This window comes from Tetranychus urticae, chromosome 2 (genome assembly GCF_039701765.1).
Source record: "Tetranychus urticae isolate SD_2017Ah chromosome 2, NJAU_TeUrti_SD_1.0, whole genome shotgun sequence".
Taxonomy (NCBI): Eukaryota; Metazoa; Arthropoda; class Arachnida; order Trombidiformes; family Tetranychidae; genus Tetranychus; species Tetranychus urticae.
This window is the reverse complement of record NC_142959.1, coordinates 22,681,858-22,696,286: the sequence shown is the minus strand read 5'-3', so window position 1 is coordinate 22,696,286 and position 14,429 is coordinate 22,681,858. Positions and strand designations below refer to the sequence as shown.

General features: G+C 33.8%; 3 protein-coding genes across 4 annotated transcripts; 1 reads left to right on the top strand and 2 right to left on the bottom strand.

Annotated features, from left to right (window-relative positions):
* Positions 1-97: 97 nt before the first annotated feature.
* LOC107368960 (macoilin) lies at positions 98-3,853 on the bottom strand. 2 transcript variants are annotated; one of them, XM_015936859.3, is made up of 7 exons: positions 3,634-3,853; positions 2,844-2,985; positions 2,162-2,418; positions 1,387-2,085; positions 852-1,302; positions 570-753; positions 98-468 (listed from the first exon to the last, which is right to left on the bottom strand). In XM_015936859.3, exons 1-7 carry the CDS (start codon positions 3,717-3,719, stop codon positions 215-217), a joined length of 2,073 nt encoding a protein of 690 aa, XP_015792345.1. In that variant the 5' UTR covers positions 3,720-3,853; the 3' UTR covers positions 98-214. The 2 variants fall into 2 exon arrangements, with proteins under 2 accessions (XP_015792345.1, XP_015792346.1); XM_015936860.3 differs by having other exon boundaries at positions 579-753.
* A 1,652-nt stretch (positions 3,854-5,505) lies between these two features.
* Positions 5,506-11,729, bottom strand: spn-E (tudor domain containing 9 protein spindle E). Its single transcript, XM_015936849.3, has 5 exons — positions 11,275-11,729; positions 10,647-11,184; positions 10,513-10,576; positions 6,246-10,393; positions 5,506-6,167 (listed from the first exon to the last, which is right to left on the bottom strand). Exons 2-5 carry the CDS (start codon positions 11,168-11,170, stop codon positions 5,927-5,929), a joined length of 4,977 nt encoding a protein of 1,658 aa, XP_015792335.2. The 5' UTR covers positions 11,171-11,184; positions 11,275-11,729; the 3' UTR covers positions 5,506-5,926.
* Positions 11,730-12,036: 307 nt separating this feature from the next.
* Positions 12,037-13,960, top strand: LOC107368886 (motile sperm domain-containing protein 2-like). Its single transcript, XM_015936773.3, has 2 exons — positions 12,037-12,444; positions 12,973-13,960. Exons 1-2 carry the CDS (start codon positions 12,319-12,321, stop codon positions 13,837-13,839), a joined length of 993 nt encoding a protein of 330 aa, XP_015792259.2. The 5' UTR covers positions 12,037-12,318; the 3' UTR covers positions 13,840-13,960.
* The last annotated feature ends 469 nt before the right edge of the window (positions 13,961-14,429 follow it).

Below are 14,429 nucleotides of genomic sequence, written 5' to 3'. Positions count from 1 at the left end.
ATTTGAGAATTCATGAGATAAGCACTCAAGGCTAGGCATTTAGAATAAAAACATGATTCTGAAAAGTGTAACGTGAAAATAAAAAAACTATTTATAATCAACTGTGGCTTAATTAATTTTTATTAACTTGATTATTTTATTTAAAATGGTAAATATGATCATTTTGATCATACTTATCATCAAGTTGGATGGGATAGAGATCAGGTAGACTGGGTTAGAGATCAGGGCTTTTAGGAGTATAAATGGGTGCGTTAGGATCCAATGGAGATTTCATGGATGATTCATGAGAATCATTTGGATCTGGCATGAACTTGGAGTTGAGCATAAGGGATGACACAATATCACTATCAATACCAGTATATGCGTTTGTTGCTGGCATAACCGCTAACAATTCTGTGAAACGGGCTTTAAGCTGGTCCACTGTTGACTCAAGTTCCTCGATTTGTCTCTCTTTTTGTTGCAATAGTGCTTGAAAAACGAGAAAAATATAGGGATAAATTAAAATAACATGTATAAAACAAACGATAGAGCAAAGTGATGGAAAAAAGTAAATAAAAATTCATCCTTACAATTCTTACCTTGGTTAATTTCGAGCTGCCTTTTCGCTTCCCCTAAGGCAGAAAAGAGATCCAATTTTAATCTTGTCTCTGCACTTAAACTATTTTCCAAATGTGCGTTCTTGTCTTGCATAGCAGACAGAGCGGACAAGAGTATTTCTGTATCTCCATGAGATTCTTTATACTGACGGAGAGACTGTTAAAAGAAAGAAAAAACAGTTAAAAAAAATCATATAATATTCTTAGATGTTTGATTACACCTGAGGGAAAAAGATAAAGATTTGCAATGCTTACCTGTGCCTCACAATCAATCTGTTTCACTTGATCTTCTCGAACTTTAATTTCTTTTCTCAAGAGCTTTAATTCACTTTCAAGCTCTCTTCTTTTGTTTTTACAAATCTCTGTACATTCTATTCTTGCAGCTGCCGCAGCTGCTCTGGCATTTGCTTCGTCTTTTTTGGCTTTTCTTTCACTGGCAAGTTGACTCTCGTAAGACGCTCTTGATTTCTTTTCTTCTTGCAAACGTTTTTCTAATTGTGATACTGTTTGCTTATCTTGCTGTCGAGCAGACAACAAGTTATGTAGCCTAGTCTGCAGGCTATCATTGTCTTGCTGTAATGTAGATAATTCACTTTTAAGACTTCTTTCTTCAGATAGGAGACTATTAATCTGAGATTTTAATTCAAGTTCCGTTTGACGACTGGCTTGTAAATAAGCTTTAAGTCTCTTAATATCTGCTTCAAGGCTGTGAAGAAATGGAAATTAAAACAAAACAATCGATTAGGTATGCACGATTAATTGGATATACATTTATAATGAAAGGACTTACCGTATCACAAGCTCATCTTTTTGAGAAGTTAAATTGTTAGCCAAATTGTTTTTGGTTTTCTTATTTGAAATATTTAAAGACTGAACATTACCAAAAGGTAAGGAGTTGGCATTGGAGTTACTAGATGTTACATGGTTGGATGAGTGGTTCAATTTGTTTGAAGATGAGAGTGAAATGGATGCCATAGAATTTGTCAACTTTTCAGTTGATTTGTTTGGTGAAAGTGATGATGTTAAGTTTTTAAATGATTCTTCATGATTACAATCGCTTATATTACTATCATTCTCATATTCACTGAGTGGTTTCTTGTTGATTGGATTTTCCATGAATTGAAGCTCTTGCTTGTCAATACCATTAGCATAGCTTTTCTTAGAGTCATATTCGTTATTCAATTTGGATATGTTCGACGAATTATGGCTCACGGTTGGAGTTTTTTCATTGGAACTTCCTGAAATGGCCTTTTTATTGTTGAGACTATGGTGATTATGATTTAAGGCTAATGGAAGAGGAACACAGTTAGAGATGACAGAGGTATTGTCAGTTAAATTGGTAGCGCAAGTTTCTTGTGGTAAAGCTTTCTGGAGAAGCTCGAAATAAAATTCATTTTCTTTTGCAACCTCCGATTGTTTTCTCAGCCTCATCTTATAACTGACATGACTTTTAAAACCAAAACCCAAAGTTACCACTGAATACCCGATGCTAAAGAAAAAAAAAGATGAAAATAAAATTAATCAAGATTAAAAAGCTAAATTTCAAAGATGCTAACGATACTCACCAGTGTGCCGCAAAAGGTCTGCAAAGGTCTAAATGAAAAGGAAGGTTCTTTAATTCCTTCAGGCGAAACGATGCTTCAATATATACAAATAGTAACCAAAGTGATAATGTCGGAAGACATATTCCTTTTTCGGTGTGCCAGACATATTGTACCCACACATATGTACTGGCAACAAAAAATAACCAATGAACAGGGATTAGAAGGAAACAGATCATATCGGATGTGAGTGCAATGAAAACGAAAAAGACTGAGAAAGCCTAATATAGAAAAAAGAACGAATACAAAAAGGAGAAAAAAATTAATAATCATAGAAACATGTAATCAATAGTTCAAAATATCTAAATCATTCATCAACTTTGTGGCTCATCAATCAAAAGTCAATGTTGAAAAAAATAGGAAAGCTATTTTAAGCTTCTCCTTATGCCAATTATCAATTTGTGAGGTAAAGTTAAAATAAGGACTATTCATTAAAACAAATTGCAATGAAACGGAAATCAAAGTAATCGTTACGTTAATCAAATGATAGGGAAAATGTTTGAATCAATAACTTGAAATATAATACATGATGAGTAGAAAACGATACAATACCGTTAACAAAAAAATTATTTTTTATCAACAATTTTTCACTTTTACTTTTGATATGATGAGCAAGATGATGAAAAAAGTGACAAATATTGCTTACCAATCCTTGGTATTTAAAGGAGTCGTAAACACTTCGTATCAGCAACCAGAACGGCCACAAATACTCAAATCGGAATTCGAGAATGAAATCAGCAAAAAGTACGAAAGACCAAACCATCAAAAATTTCAAGTACATAAAAGTGCTGGAAAGAAAAGGTAAAGAATACATTGATGTACTAAGGTGAAGATTGGATAACATCGAGAGCTATTCAACAAGTTAAACCCAAGCTTTAATAAAAACGAAATGTTTAGCACTAAAAAGTTAAATAAGCTAATCTATTTGCTTTAAATAGTATAGGTCATGGACTGAGGAAACTCATCGGGGATACATGTGAAACTGTTGAATGATTCAATGGAAAGTACACAAGTTTAAAAAGGGTAACAGCTCAATGTTGGGGGAAAATGAGAAATTTGACATCATCAAGGAAAAGCAAGAAACACAAATCAGAGTACGAATTGAAGCTAAAAAGGGTTTGCAGATGAGTCCATCGTTCAATTGATTTAGCAAAACATCCCCGCCAATAATATTATGCAAAGAAAAGGTGAGTCAATTTATAATGACTAAAAGATGTGAATATTTACATGTGGATGAATGAAGGTTTAAAATTGGTTACCAATTACAAGTTATATTAATTAACCTTAGATGGTAATAAACTGTCAGTAACAACCTATAATAATAATCTTGAGTGATTTACAATAGATAAAAAACTAGCATGAAAAGCTTGAGTAATCAGAAAACAATCGTTGATATAAACATTCAAGTCAGATGATGAAGATTAGATTATATTTACCTTCCATAAAATCCACTCGAGGTCAGCTTGGATTTCTTGACAGGTCGACGAAATTTGCCACAAAAATCGGCATTTCTCCTCCTCATATTCTACCTTATTGGAGCCACTCTTGAAATTCAATAACAATAAATAAACAATAACTAATTAAATAATGAAATAATTGAATAACAAATAGAAATAGATTTTGACTAAAAAGCTTTCAGGTTTTGCCTACAGCCGAGTTGCCTTAGTCAATCATGTTATTACAACCAGTAACCGTGGTTAGGTTAGGTCTCCCCCCCAGTTAAAAGAAACTGGTTACCAGGTTACAGAATATCTCCCGCTAATTTTAAAGGGCAAAAAGGATATTTTTTATAATCAAATTTAAAAATTGATTAAAGATTATTGGTCATTCACCAGATCCTTTATACTGATCAACGAACAATCAGCTATTGTAACTTTAACTCTTTTGAATTAAACAAAGCAATATAACCGTTAAAATTTAATAAAAATTCAATAGAATTGGTTACATTTATATTTTGCAAAAGCATCGATTAATATTACTGAAAGAGAATCAATAATATAATTCAATCAGAAAATATTTTTGCAACATCTTCAATCATTTTCGTTGACATTTTATTATTTTTGATAATCTTGTTTAACACAAGTTTGGATATTCTTACAATGCCATTGTATCATTACAATTGAATAAATGGCATTAATTCAGTTGTGTTGTATTGAGCATAGATGGGGTTCAACTTTTAAACATATGTTTTGAATAGGAAAAGTTGTTTTTGTCTCATTCACTTTGTGTTTATTGTATTTTGTTTTTTTTTATATTTGTGATTCGCTTTAAGTTACATCATGGAGAAAAAATCGAAAGATCAGGAACAAAACGTTGATGAGCTTGCTCGTCCTGCTCGTGGGTTTCAAGATCTACGAGAAGCGCGAGATCCACGATATTATCCTGGAGCACCACCGATTCCGAACATTGGACGAGCTGATCTTGATCCATTTGCTGATGGGATCGGAGGTGGAATGCTTTTTGATCCTTATGATCAACGTCACTTTGTTAACCCTCAAAGACCTAATCAACCCCCTAACTTTATGCCGTCACCTTCTGGTATGATTCCTCGGCCGCCCCCAGGTGCCCGTTTTGACCCATTTGGCCCTGGAGGCACTCCTGGACGCCCTTTAGGTCCTTTAGGTCCTTCAGGCCCTAGACCAGGACCTGATTCTTCCATAGGACGTGGACCTGACTTTGATCATATGAGATCTTTTAGATATGATGGCTCACCCATGTAAAGTTGATTTAATTTTTGAAACGCATTTGTTCAGATTCTTCTTTGAAGATCAATAATCTCATTTTGGTATCATAGTAAAGTACCGGATAATGTTATTAACTTGTAAGTAATTAATCGAAATACCTAACAAAATCTAAATTAAGGTGACTTCTATCAAATCTCAATTCATCGAATCTAATTTTTTAAATTGAAAGAATCATGGAAAGAAGATAAGAAGGTGTGATGTCACACCAAGCCATAAATAACAACACATTGAGATTTTGAATCGCAATAAATGGCTGATGGAAGTAACCTTTAATTGCCAGAAAAGCTTAAAAATTAACACTATCAAGTTCGATTAATAATTAAGTTGAAATTTGCCAAAGTATTCTATTTTCTCAATAATATCTTGATAATTTCAACCAAAACTTTCTCTATAAGACATGGAATCAAAGGGTTGAGGGGCCATTGGTTGATTTATTGACATTATCTGGTATTTTACTGTATGTACTAATCTGCATAATTATCTTTCTTAACTATAAATGTACATTCTATTGTATCAAAAATTGAAACCAATTTGATAATAAATAATAAATGTAATATTAATAAATACAATCTAATAACAAATGTTTATTTGGTTTTTAAAAAAACATAGATTTGTGAAGGTTCTAATGCGTAAAGATTGAAGTCGCAATTAGGAAATGGTGGATTCTAGTGAGATTAATGAAATTATTATTAATAGATAAATAGAATCACATTAGTATGAGATCAATGAAGATTTCGTGATTATAGATTAATAGAAAATCGGTAATTTGGTAATCATAACTTAGAAAAAACTAATATTTTTTCAATTTATGAGATTTAACAAAATAAAGATAAATAGTAAAGTATGGCTTATAAAACGAAAATTGAACATTTCCAAAATGTAAATCAAACATAAATATTGAAAATGAATCCAGTAACTCTTTTCTCCTCAATTTTCCAGATTCATCACAACTTGAACTTTTGGTGACATAATATGCATTTTTCATCTAAGGGTGCCACATATCTCCATCTGATTGATTTCCATCTTGCTCTTCAAGTTCATCTGGCGTTTCAGGTTCATCTTGCAATCGAAATTCATTTCGCAATGCAAATTCGGGCCATTGCGATGGCTCAAATATATTTTTGACTAATGCGACATGTTCTGGTGTCATTAAATGGTCAAAAATAGAATTTCGATTGAAAAGTTTTACATCACAGAGTTGACATTTAATGGAAGCGCGTAGATTGCTGAAATGAAAAAAATAAAGTGGATAAATAAAGATTCGATGACGTTTTTTACGCAAAAAAAGTTCTATATTGACTTACCCGTTGACAACGTGTTTCAGACTCTGTAGATTATCGGCCAATTTATCTTTAAAGTTAGTAAAAGTAATTTGAGGAATAGCACTATGACTTAAATAGAAAGGGTTAGGTCCAAGCTCATCTGGACTTTCGTTGATTTGAGGTTGATCCGGATCAATCCATTTAAATTGACGAGCGAACTTATTTCGAACTGGCAAAGTGGTTCTGTTCTTTGATAATATTTTCAATATTTGCTGTCTTATATCCTGTTGTCTCTTGAACAAAGATTGACCAGAGATTTCATCGAATGTTTTTTGTTGTGATATCACTTGACTTATTAAGAAACGAAGTAAATTTATATCAGCAATATCTTCATTGTCAATGAAGCAATTAAACTCCAGTTCCATGTCATTGTTTGGATCATAAGACTGTCTAGTTTGCTCATCGTACCCAAGTCCAAACAATCCTCCTTGATATTGAAGATTATCAAGATCAACACGAAATTCAACTCTGGGTGTGAATAAGATGGCCATGATGTAAGGGAAACCTACTATATCAGGCATTAAAGTTGTATTTCTTATTGTTAATCTATTCTGCTCTTGATGAAGCTGGACAATAGACGCAACTAGAAGACGTGGACTTGGTTTTTCTGGATTGGCATCACAACAAACAGAGTTAACAGAATCAGTATCAACCTGGACACGAAGCACTGAATCTTGTTTAGTTACTCCTTGAAAATTGACTTCAATAGGCGTGTGAGGACCACTCAATTTTATTCTTTCTTTGGTGAATGGACTACTGTAGCTATTAACAAGACGGTCATCCATATATTTTTCTTCATCAACATCTAACGGTTCCACAGTGCAACATTCATTCAGCGAATAAAGAGGTTCAACAAAACCGTTTGGTGCAGAGGCATTCATACGAATATCACAATCTAATTTAGATGCGATTCTCTCTTCATCTTTTACAAATAAACCATCAAGAACTAATTTGTCATTTAGCGAAATGCCATCATCACATGCTCTGAATAATTTAAGGGCAACAACTTGATTGACCACTGAGTAAATCATCCCATAGATGTCCTCACGATTACTTACAAGATGTCTGAATGTATTTAAATCAGAATAGCGGTTTTCTTGGATCATAACTCGACCTGGTGCCGGTTTTACTTCACATAAACGACATTCCATAGCTAACGCAGGTATTGTAAAAAGCACTGCAGGCATTCTTGTAGGATCAAGGCGAACACAGTTGTTAAGACTTTCAAATTCAACAACACCGAATCCTCCAAAATCAATGAAAAAAACTTCGAGTCGACGTTTATCCCTTTCAACTCTGACAACTCTTGCTCTACAGACTTCAGAACAATTTATCATTTCGTTTTCGTAGCGTGTTAGTATCATATCACCAACTTTTGGATCATTATAAGGATAAGTCGAAGGTTTGAAAGCTTCTGCATAGGCTTTTTGTAACTCTGCTAACATGGTTTTTGTTTGCTGTTCACGCATTTGAGCCCAGAAATGGCCATTTGTATCGACTTCTGTGATAAAGACATCAATACTTTTTTTGCCCTTTGATGGTAAACGGGCTTCTGGTATACGACAACTTTTAAAAGGAGAAATGATGAAACGACTTGTTTTAAAGTTATTGGAAGCCTCGATTTTACCATCTCTAATAGCCGCAAGAGCTTTAATACGTTGGGAAGCAATTTGAGGTTTGTACTTAGTGATTAAGATTGGACGTCCAGCGCGTTTTAGTTTTATTGCCAAATAAACAGCAGTTTTAACGGTGTTCTCTCTAAATATTTCCCTATTAAGCATCGATTCTTGATACAATGCTCCATCTATCCTTGGGACATTCATGCCATCAGTTTGTGCAGCAACGGCTTGAGCGAGTATGTCATTTTCGGCAGCGTGAAATGTAATGTAACAATGAGTGCTTTCAAATTCAAGTTCCATGTGTTCATCAATATCAGATAATGCTTTTTTGATTTGATTAACATATAAAACACCTTCGTTTTGGGGTAAATGGCTTAGCTTAACAGTATCTAAATGAGATTTATCAGCTAATTCTTTACGAATATCAGGATTTGAGACAGGTGACTGGACATAGTAGTATGGGAAAAAAGCTCCAGCAATGATAACTTTTAAAATAAGTTGGTCTTCAAATTTATCTCTAACCATATTGGGTCTCTCTTCGGTGTAAATTCCGTTGCAACTTAATCTTTTTTTGAGTTCATCAACTAGAGTTATGACATCCTTCAATCTATTGTATTGAACAAAATTTCTTTTACACCATGCCTTGGCTTTCTTCGAGTGCACCTCAAATATATCAGCATTAACCATATCGAAAAATGTCCGATAAGCGTACCAATAAGCGATAGGATCACTGAAAGTTTTTTCAGTCCATGCTAAGCGTGCTTTATAAGCTCGGATGGTGTCATCAAAACCTTTTTCAAAAAAGTTTTGCAATGAAAGACAGGCAGCTATTATGATGCAATCGTCAAGACAATCAAAAAGATAGCCCATCATTACAAGTTTGGATAATTGAACATCCAAAGGTAAATAAGACATTGTTTTTCCAAGGAAAGTCAATTCTCCATCCTCTTCGTCATATCTACCATTAATAGTTATAGTTAAGGCACCAACTTTCTTTAGTCTTACGATTGCCCTTTTAAGGTCCGATAAATTAGGAGAATCAATACAAAGAGCAAACGACTCTCTGGGCGAGCCAAGATCTAGAGCTTTAAGTGTCAAAACTGAATTCTCTAAAGGCGTACGCAACAATTCAGGTACACCATCATTCCTCATGTATCTGTCATAAAACTCTGAAGTAACCATTCGAAATACTCGACCTTCTTGAACTCGACCACATCGACCTGCACGCTGTTCACAGTTATTTTGCGATGCCCATTCTAATTTTAAAGTTGGATAATTTGTCATCCTATCACAAACCAAACTTTTGGTTAAACAATAGTCTATAACGTAAACAACTTCCGGAACGGTGATTGAACTTTCAGCTATATTAGTTGATAAAATAATTTTCCTCTCGCCCAATCTTGTTGGAATGAATACTCTTTGTTGCTCCTCGATAGTGATCGTAGAGTGAAGGGGTAGAATCAGCCAATTTAGATTATGTCTAGTTGCAAATGCATCCAAATTTCTCGTCATATATCTAATATCTTCATAACCAGGCAAGAAAACAAGAACAGCTCCACGTCGAGAACATGATTTATCAAGACTTTCAAAGTACTTAATCATAATTGCACACAGCCTATAACAAACTGGATGAATATTTGGATCGTCAATGTCCAAAGCTAAGTAATCTGGTTCATTAGGATTACCACCAGCCTCTTCGATCCATTGTTTTGGAAAAGCGTCAATATATTGTTTCAGAATAGGCCGAACAGTCTCTGTGATTCTTACTTCATAAGGTTTGATTGGTATACCACTGGTTGTTTTTATGCTGAAATAGTCAACAAACTTAGTCGAATCGATTGTTGCACTCATTAAGATAACTTTAACAGGCGCTGCTTGTGTCCATAGAAATTTTCTCACTACCATTAACAGCAAATCAGTTTCAGCGCTACGTTCATGAACCTCATCGATGATTATATGAGTATAATTGTCCATCTTTTTTTCGGCGATAAGTTTTTGAAGAAGAACACCGGTCGTACAATATAAAAGTCTGGTCAATTCTCCTGCAGTCCTATCCATTCCAATTTGATAACCAACAAGTTCTCCGATATTCCAGCCACGTTCTTCGCAGACTCTTGTAGCTATACTCTTAGTAGCGAGTCTTCGTGGTTGTGTAACAACAATGTTAAAATGCTTTTTTCGAGAGTAACAATCCTCCATGATGAATTGAGGAACTTGAGTCGTTTTACCACACCCAGTTGTTCCCTTAATGATTACAACTCTATTCATTTGCACTTGTTTAACAATCAGTTGTTGCTTTGCTACAATAGGCAATGGAGTATCATTATAATCAATATTTTTCTTGATGTTGAAGAATTTATCCGCCTCGAGGCGAAAGTGTTCGTCCGAGACTTCATTTATTTCGTCCAAACAAGTACTAACACCGTCCAAAGTGGGACAAATGGAAGATGCATCATCATCAATCTCCATTTTGACATCATTAACTCTGGCATTAGGACGAAACATAAATCGCTGAAAGAATAGCAGATGCATGATCGACATTAGAGGATTATTTACTTCTTAGAAATTTTTTATCGAAAATTTTAAACAAAACTCTAGAGTTGTACAAATGAATAATAGGGATAACTTACGGTAGCTTCTCTCTGTTCTCTTTCAATTATTTTCTTTACGTAAGCTTGATGTTCTCTGTCATCACTACAGGAAATGAAAATTATACGTAATTAAATCATAAAGTTCGCTTATTGATTCATGCACTTATACTTACTTTTGATTTCTTGGTTCATTTTTAACTTTTTTCACTTCTGGTTCAAAAGTGTAACTATTTTTGTTGTATGTATCGGATAATCGAGGAGGCATTTCAAGACGATTTGAAGGAGTAGAACTAGTAGAAGGAGTGGAACTAGTAGAAGGAGTAGAACTAGTAGAAGGAGTAGAATTGGTAGAAGGAGTAGAATTGGTAGAAGGACCAGGACGAGTAGAACTAGTAGAAGGAGTATAAGAGAAACTACAAAAGTTCAAAAGAGCAGCACCCGAAAGTCCACTAAATGAAATCGCAGGATTAGATTGAGTAGCAGGTCGCGAATTGTTTGTTGATTGAGAATCAGGCCTCGAATTATTCGTTGATTGAGAATCAGGCCGCGAATTATTTGAAGATTCAGGTTCAGTGTCTGGTTCACGTTTGATTTGTATCCCTCGACTTGTTGATGGTACTGGTTCTGGTCCCCGTAATGCTTTATTCCTGATGAGGCCACGACCAAAACCAACTCTTGCCCTAGAGTTGTCACTCATGGCTGTTTATTGAACTACACAATAATGAAATGAATAACTAAATGAATGAAATATAATGAGGATAATGAAAAGTTAGTAAAGATCATTAATAATGGTACACTAACATTAGAATGGCTAAGCGTTTAAAATCTAAATGGAAAAAACAAGCTTCAATTTCCACTTAAGATACAAAAGTTTCTATGGGTGACATCTAACGGAAAGAAACTTAAGTGGGCACTTTATGGTATTTAATATTCATAAGTAAATACTTTATCTATTTAACTAAATTTTGATAATCAAGCTTCGGTCCAGATTCAATAAGTGTTTGCCCATCTTATTGTTATCCTGTTGACACAACTTCAGAGATAATTTTAGCCCTCAATATGAGCTCAAGGGTCGGAAATTTAATCTAGTCTTCAAACATTTAAGACACTCCATCGACTTTGAACTTTACTGTGAAGCCCGATCCACAAACTATGAACCATAACTAACTATAAAATTAAACTTAACAGTCAACAAGATCCTATGAATCATTAAGGTATAAGATTCAACAGTAACATTTGAGGGTTTAAACTTGATTGTTTAATGGCGCCATGAATGTCTTGATCAGCTGTTTCCATCATACAATCTTTTCAATTGCGAATCAAAATTTAGGCGCACAAATTTGAACAAGTTATGAATTTGTTTCAAAATCTTTCCTTGTAAATCCGTTAGATTTGTATATTTAATTGTTAAAAACATATCAAACTGAGTAAATGACCTTCTATCGTATATCGATTACAACAATCAAGAGCCCAAAATGGAAGAGCAAACCAATCAAGTTTTCAAGGCTTTAACTTGTCCAGCAACTCTTCAATTACCAACCTTACCATTGAATCGAGACAGATATGCTTAAAAACCCTGAGGATATTTCACATTGAAACTTTCCCTGTTTGACTCCATTGATTCCAATGAGTTTGTTGTACTTTTGATTATTTTTATTCTTGCTTTATCCAGATCCACATTTATTCGCTCAGTTTCACTATCAACCGTTTCTTTTAAACTTGTTTCCAGTTTTGCTGTATTTTTCATGATCAGTGGCCATTAAATTGCTATTCATTTTACATCTTTAATTTCACAATTAAACATCGATCAACAGCTTTCAAAGTTATCTTAATCATAGATTAAAAATGTCTATCAACAACAATAAACAAGTTACCAACAAGAGTGGTCCACTTGTTAAGGAGATGCAAAAGAGATTCAGTGAATTTATCAAAACCAATGCCGACCAATTTGATGAAGAGGATATCAAAAGGGTAATGTAAACATAACAATCCCCTTAACATTATAACCTAATAACAATTAAACCGAGTTTAAGACAAAACCAATTTTAAAATATATTTAAAGGGTGTTACACTTAACAGCCTGCAAATTTTGAAGATAAAAATAAAATTGAGCTTACTTTTATCTTAAAATTTGTTGATATTGATGAAGATGAACACAGATAATGAATCGCCAGAGACAGGAAATCAAAACCAATTGGTCAATGTCATCAATATCAACAAATTTTTTGATTAAGGTAAGCTCAATTTTAATTCTTATCTTCTAAATTTGCAGGCTGTTAAGTGTAACACCCTTTAGATGATTGAATTTGAAATGAAAAAATAAATTTAGCTGACCATCACTCATGATCAATATCAGGTTTAATTGGAACAAGTTTCCATGTGATTGCATGCTTATTGATTGAAGGTTACCATTTGAATCAAATGATTTGATTCCTACACTGGATCTAATTGAATTATAAACTAATCTTATTTTTCTTTGCCAATTTAAATGTATTCCAGATCAGTGAAGATGATTTTTTTGTGAAACGCTTTCTCATCTCCCGTAAACGCAATGTTGATTCGGCCTTTAAAATGATGATTGAAACATTGAAATGGATTAAACGAGAAGATTTCCGTCGATTAAAGTCAAACCATTTTCCGTCGGAATTTTACACAATTGGTGTTCTTTTCGATTATGAGCCTGATTTGGAAGGCAATTTTACCATTTACATTAGAGTTAAATACATTTTAAGATGTGGACCAATGGTTCCTCATGCAATTAAATGGGCATCCAAATTTTTCTATGACTTGGATGTTAAACTTCAAGGAGCCTTTTACACGGTTCTTATCGACTTTCAAGGCTGTGGTGTGAAAAACGCTGAATTTGAATTCATTTGGCATGCAATCAACATCATGAGAACGTATTTGCCAGCCTGTTTGAAGCAAATCTTGGTCATTGATATGCCCAAAATATTTAAATTTGGCTGGTTGATTGTGAAGCAACTTGTCCCGGAAAGTGAACGTTCACTTCTCAAATTCATCTCTCGACAGCAATTGTTTGACTTCATTGACCCTAAAAACGTTCCTGAGTTTCTTGGTGGTTCTTGTACTCGACCATGTCAAGGTCCGTTAATGGTTCCAAAAGGATGTCCAACTGCTATTGAATATGGCCTAAGTAAAGGTGTCCCATTGGATCAGTGTTTGAAAGTGGCCAAAATCTATGAGCCTATCATTAAAGAGCAAAATTTGTACAAGATGGTTGATAAAGATGAAGATTTTGTTTCGAGGGTTGAAAGTGAATTGAAATGTCGCTCAGAAGGTAAACCACTCGAGAAATCATCATTAACTGTTGAGCAGCCTGATCAAGATTCATTGCAATCTGTTTGATTTCAAAAATTATTTATTCTTCATTTTATTGTTCAATTAAATTATACATTAATGTTTTACTCCATTTTTCTGTATAAAATCTACCGTAAACTAACTTGGATTAAAGGATGGTAGAAATTGATTCTGTGTACTGTTCATGTTTCATTGATATTTCATTTTATCTGAAAATTTTCTAACAGACTATTGAATAGATTGAAAAGCTTTAATCTTACTCAAAAAATACACAAAACAAACAAACTAATCAGCATAAACAATTATGATTTATTTCATTCAACATTTGAGACTTCCAAAGATAAAACATCTTTTGTACTCTGGACCATCATTAATGTCATTATGAAATTGGATTCAAAATTAAATTACATTCTGAAGATTTTTCAAAGTTGGCGAAGCGATACGGGAAAATACCATTCTATTTACACTTCAAATCTAAATGTATCTAGAGCAGTTGATCACTGGTGGACAGTATTTAATCGTCTTGGTTTTAATCAAGTGAAACTTGTTTGAATTGTAGGATTTCAAAACAATATCATTTTGCTTCAAAAAGGCAACTGAAAATGTTTCATTAGTTGTTTGGTAAATCGGACTACATC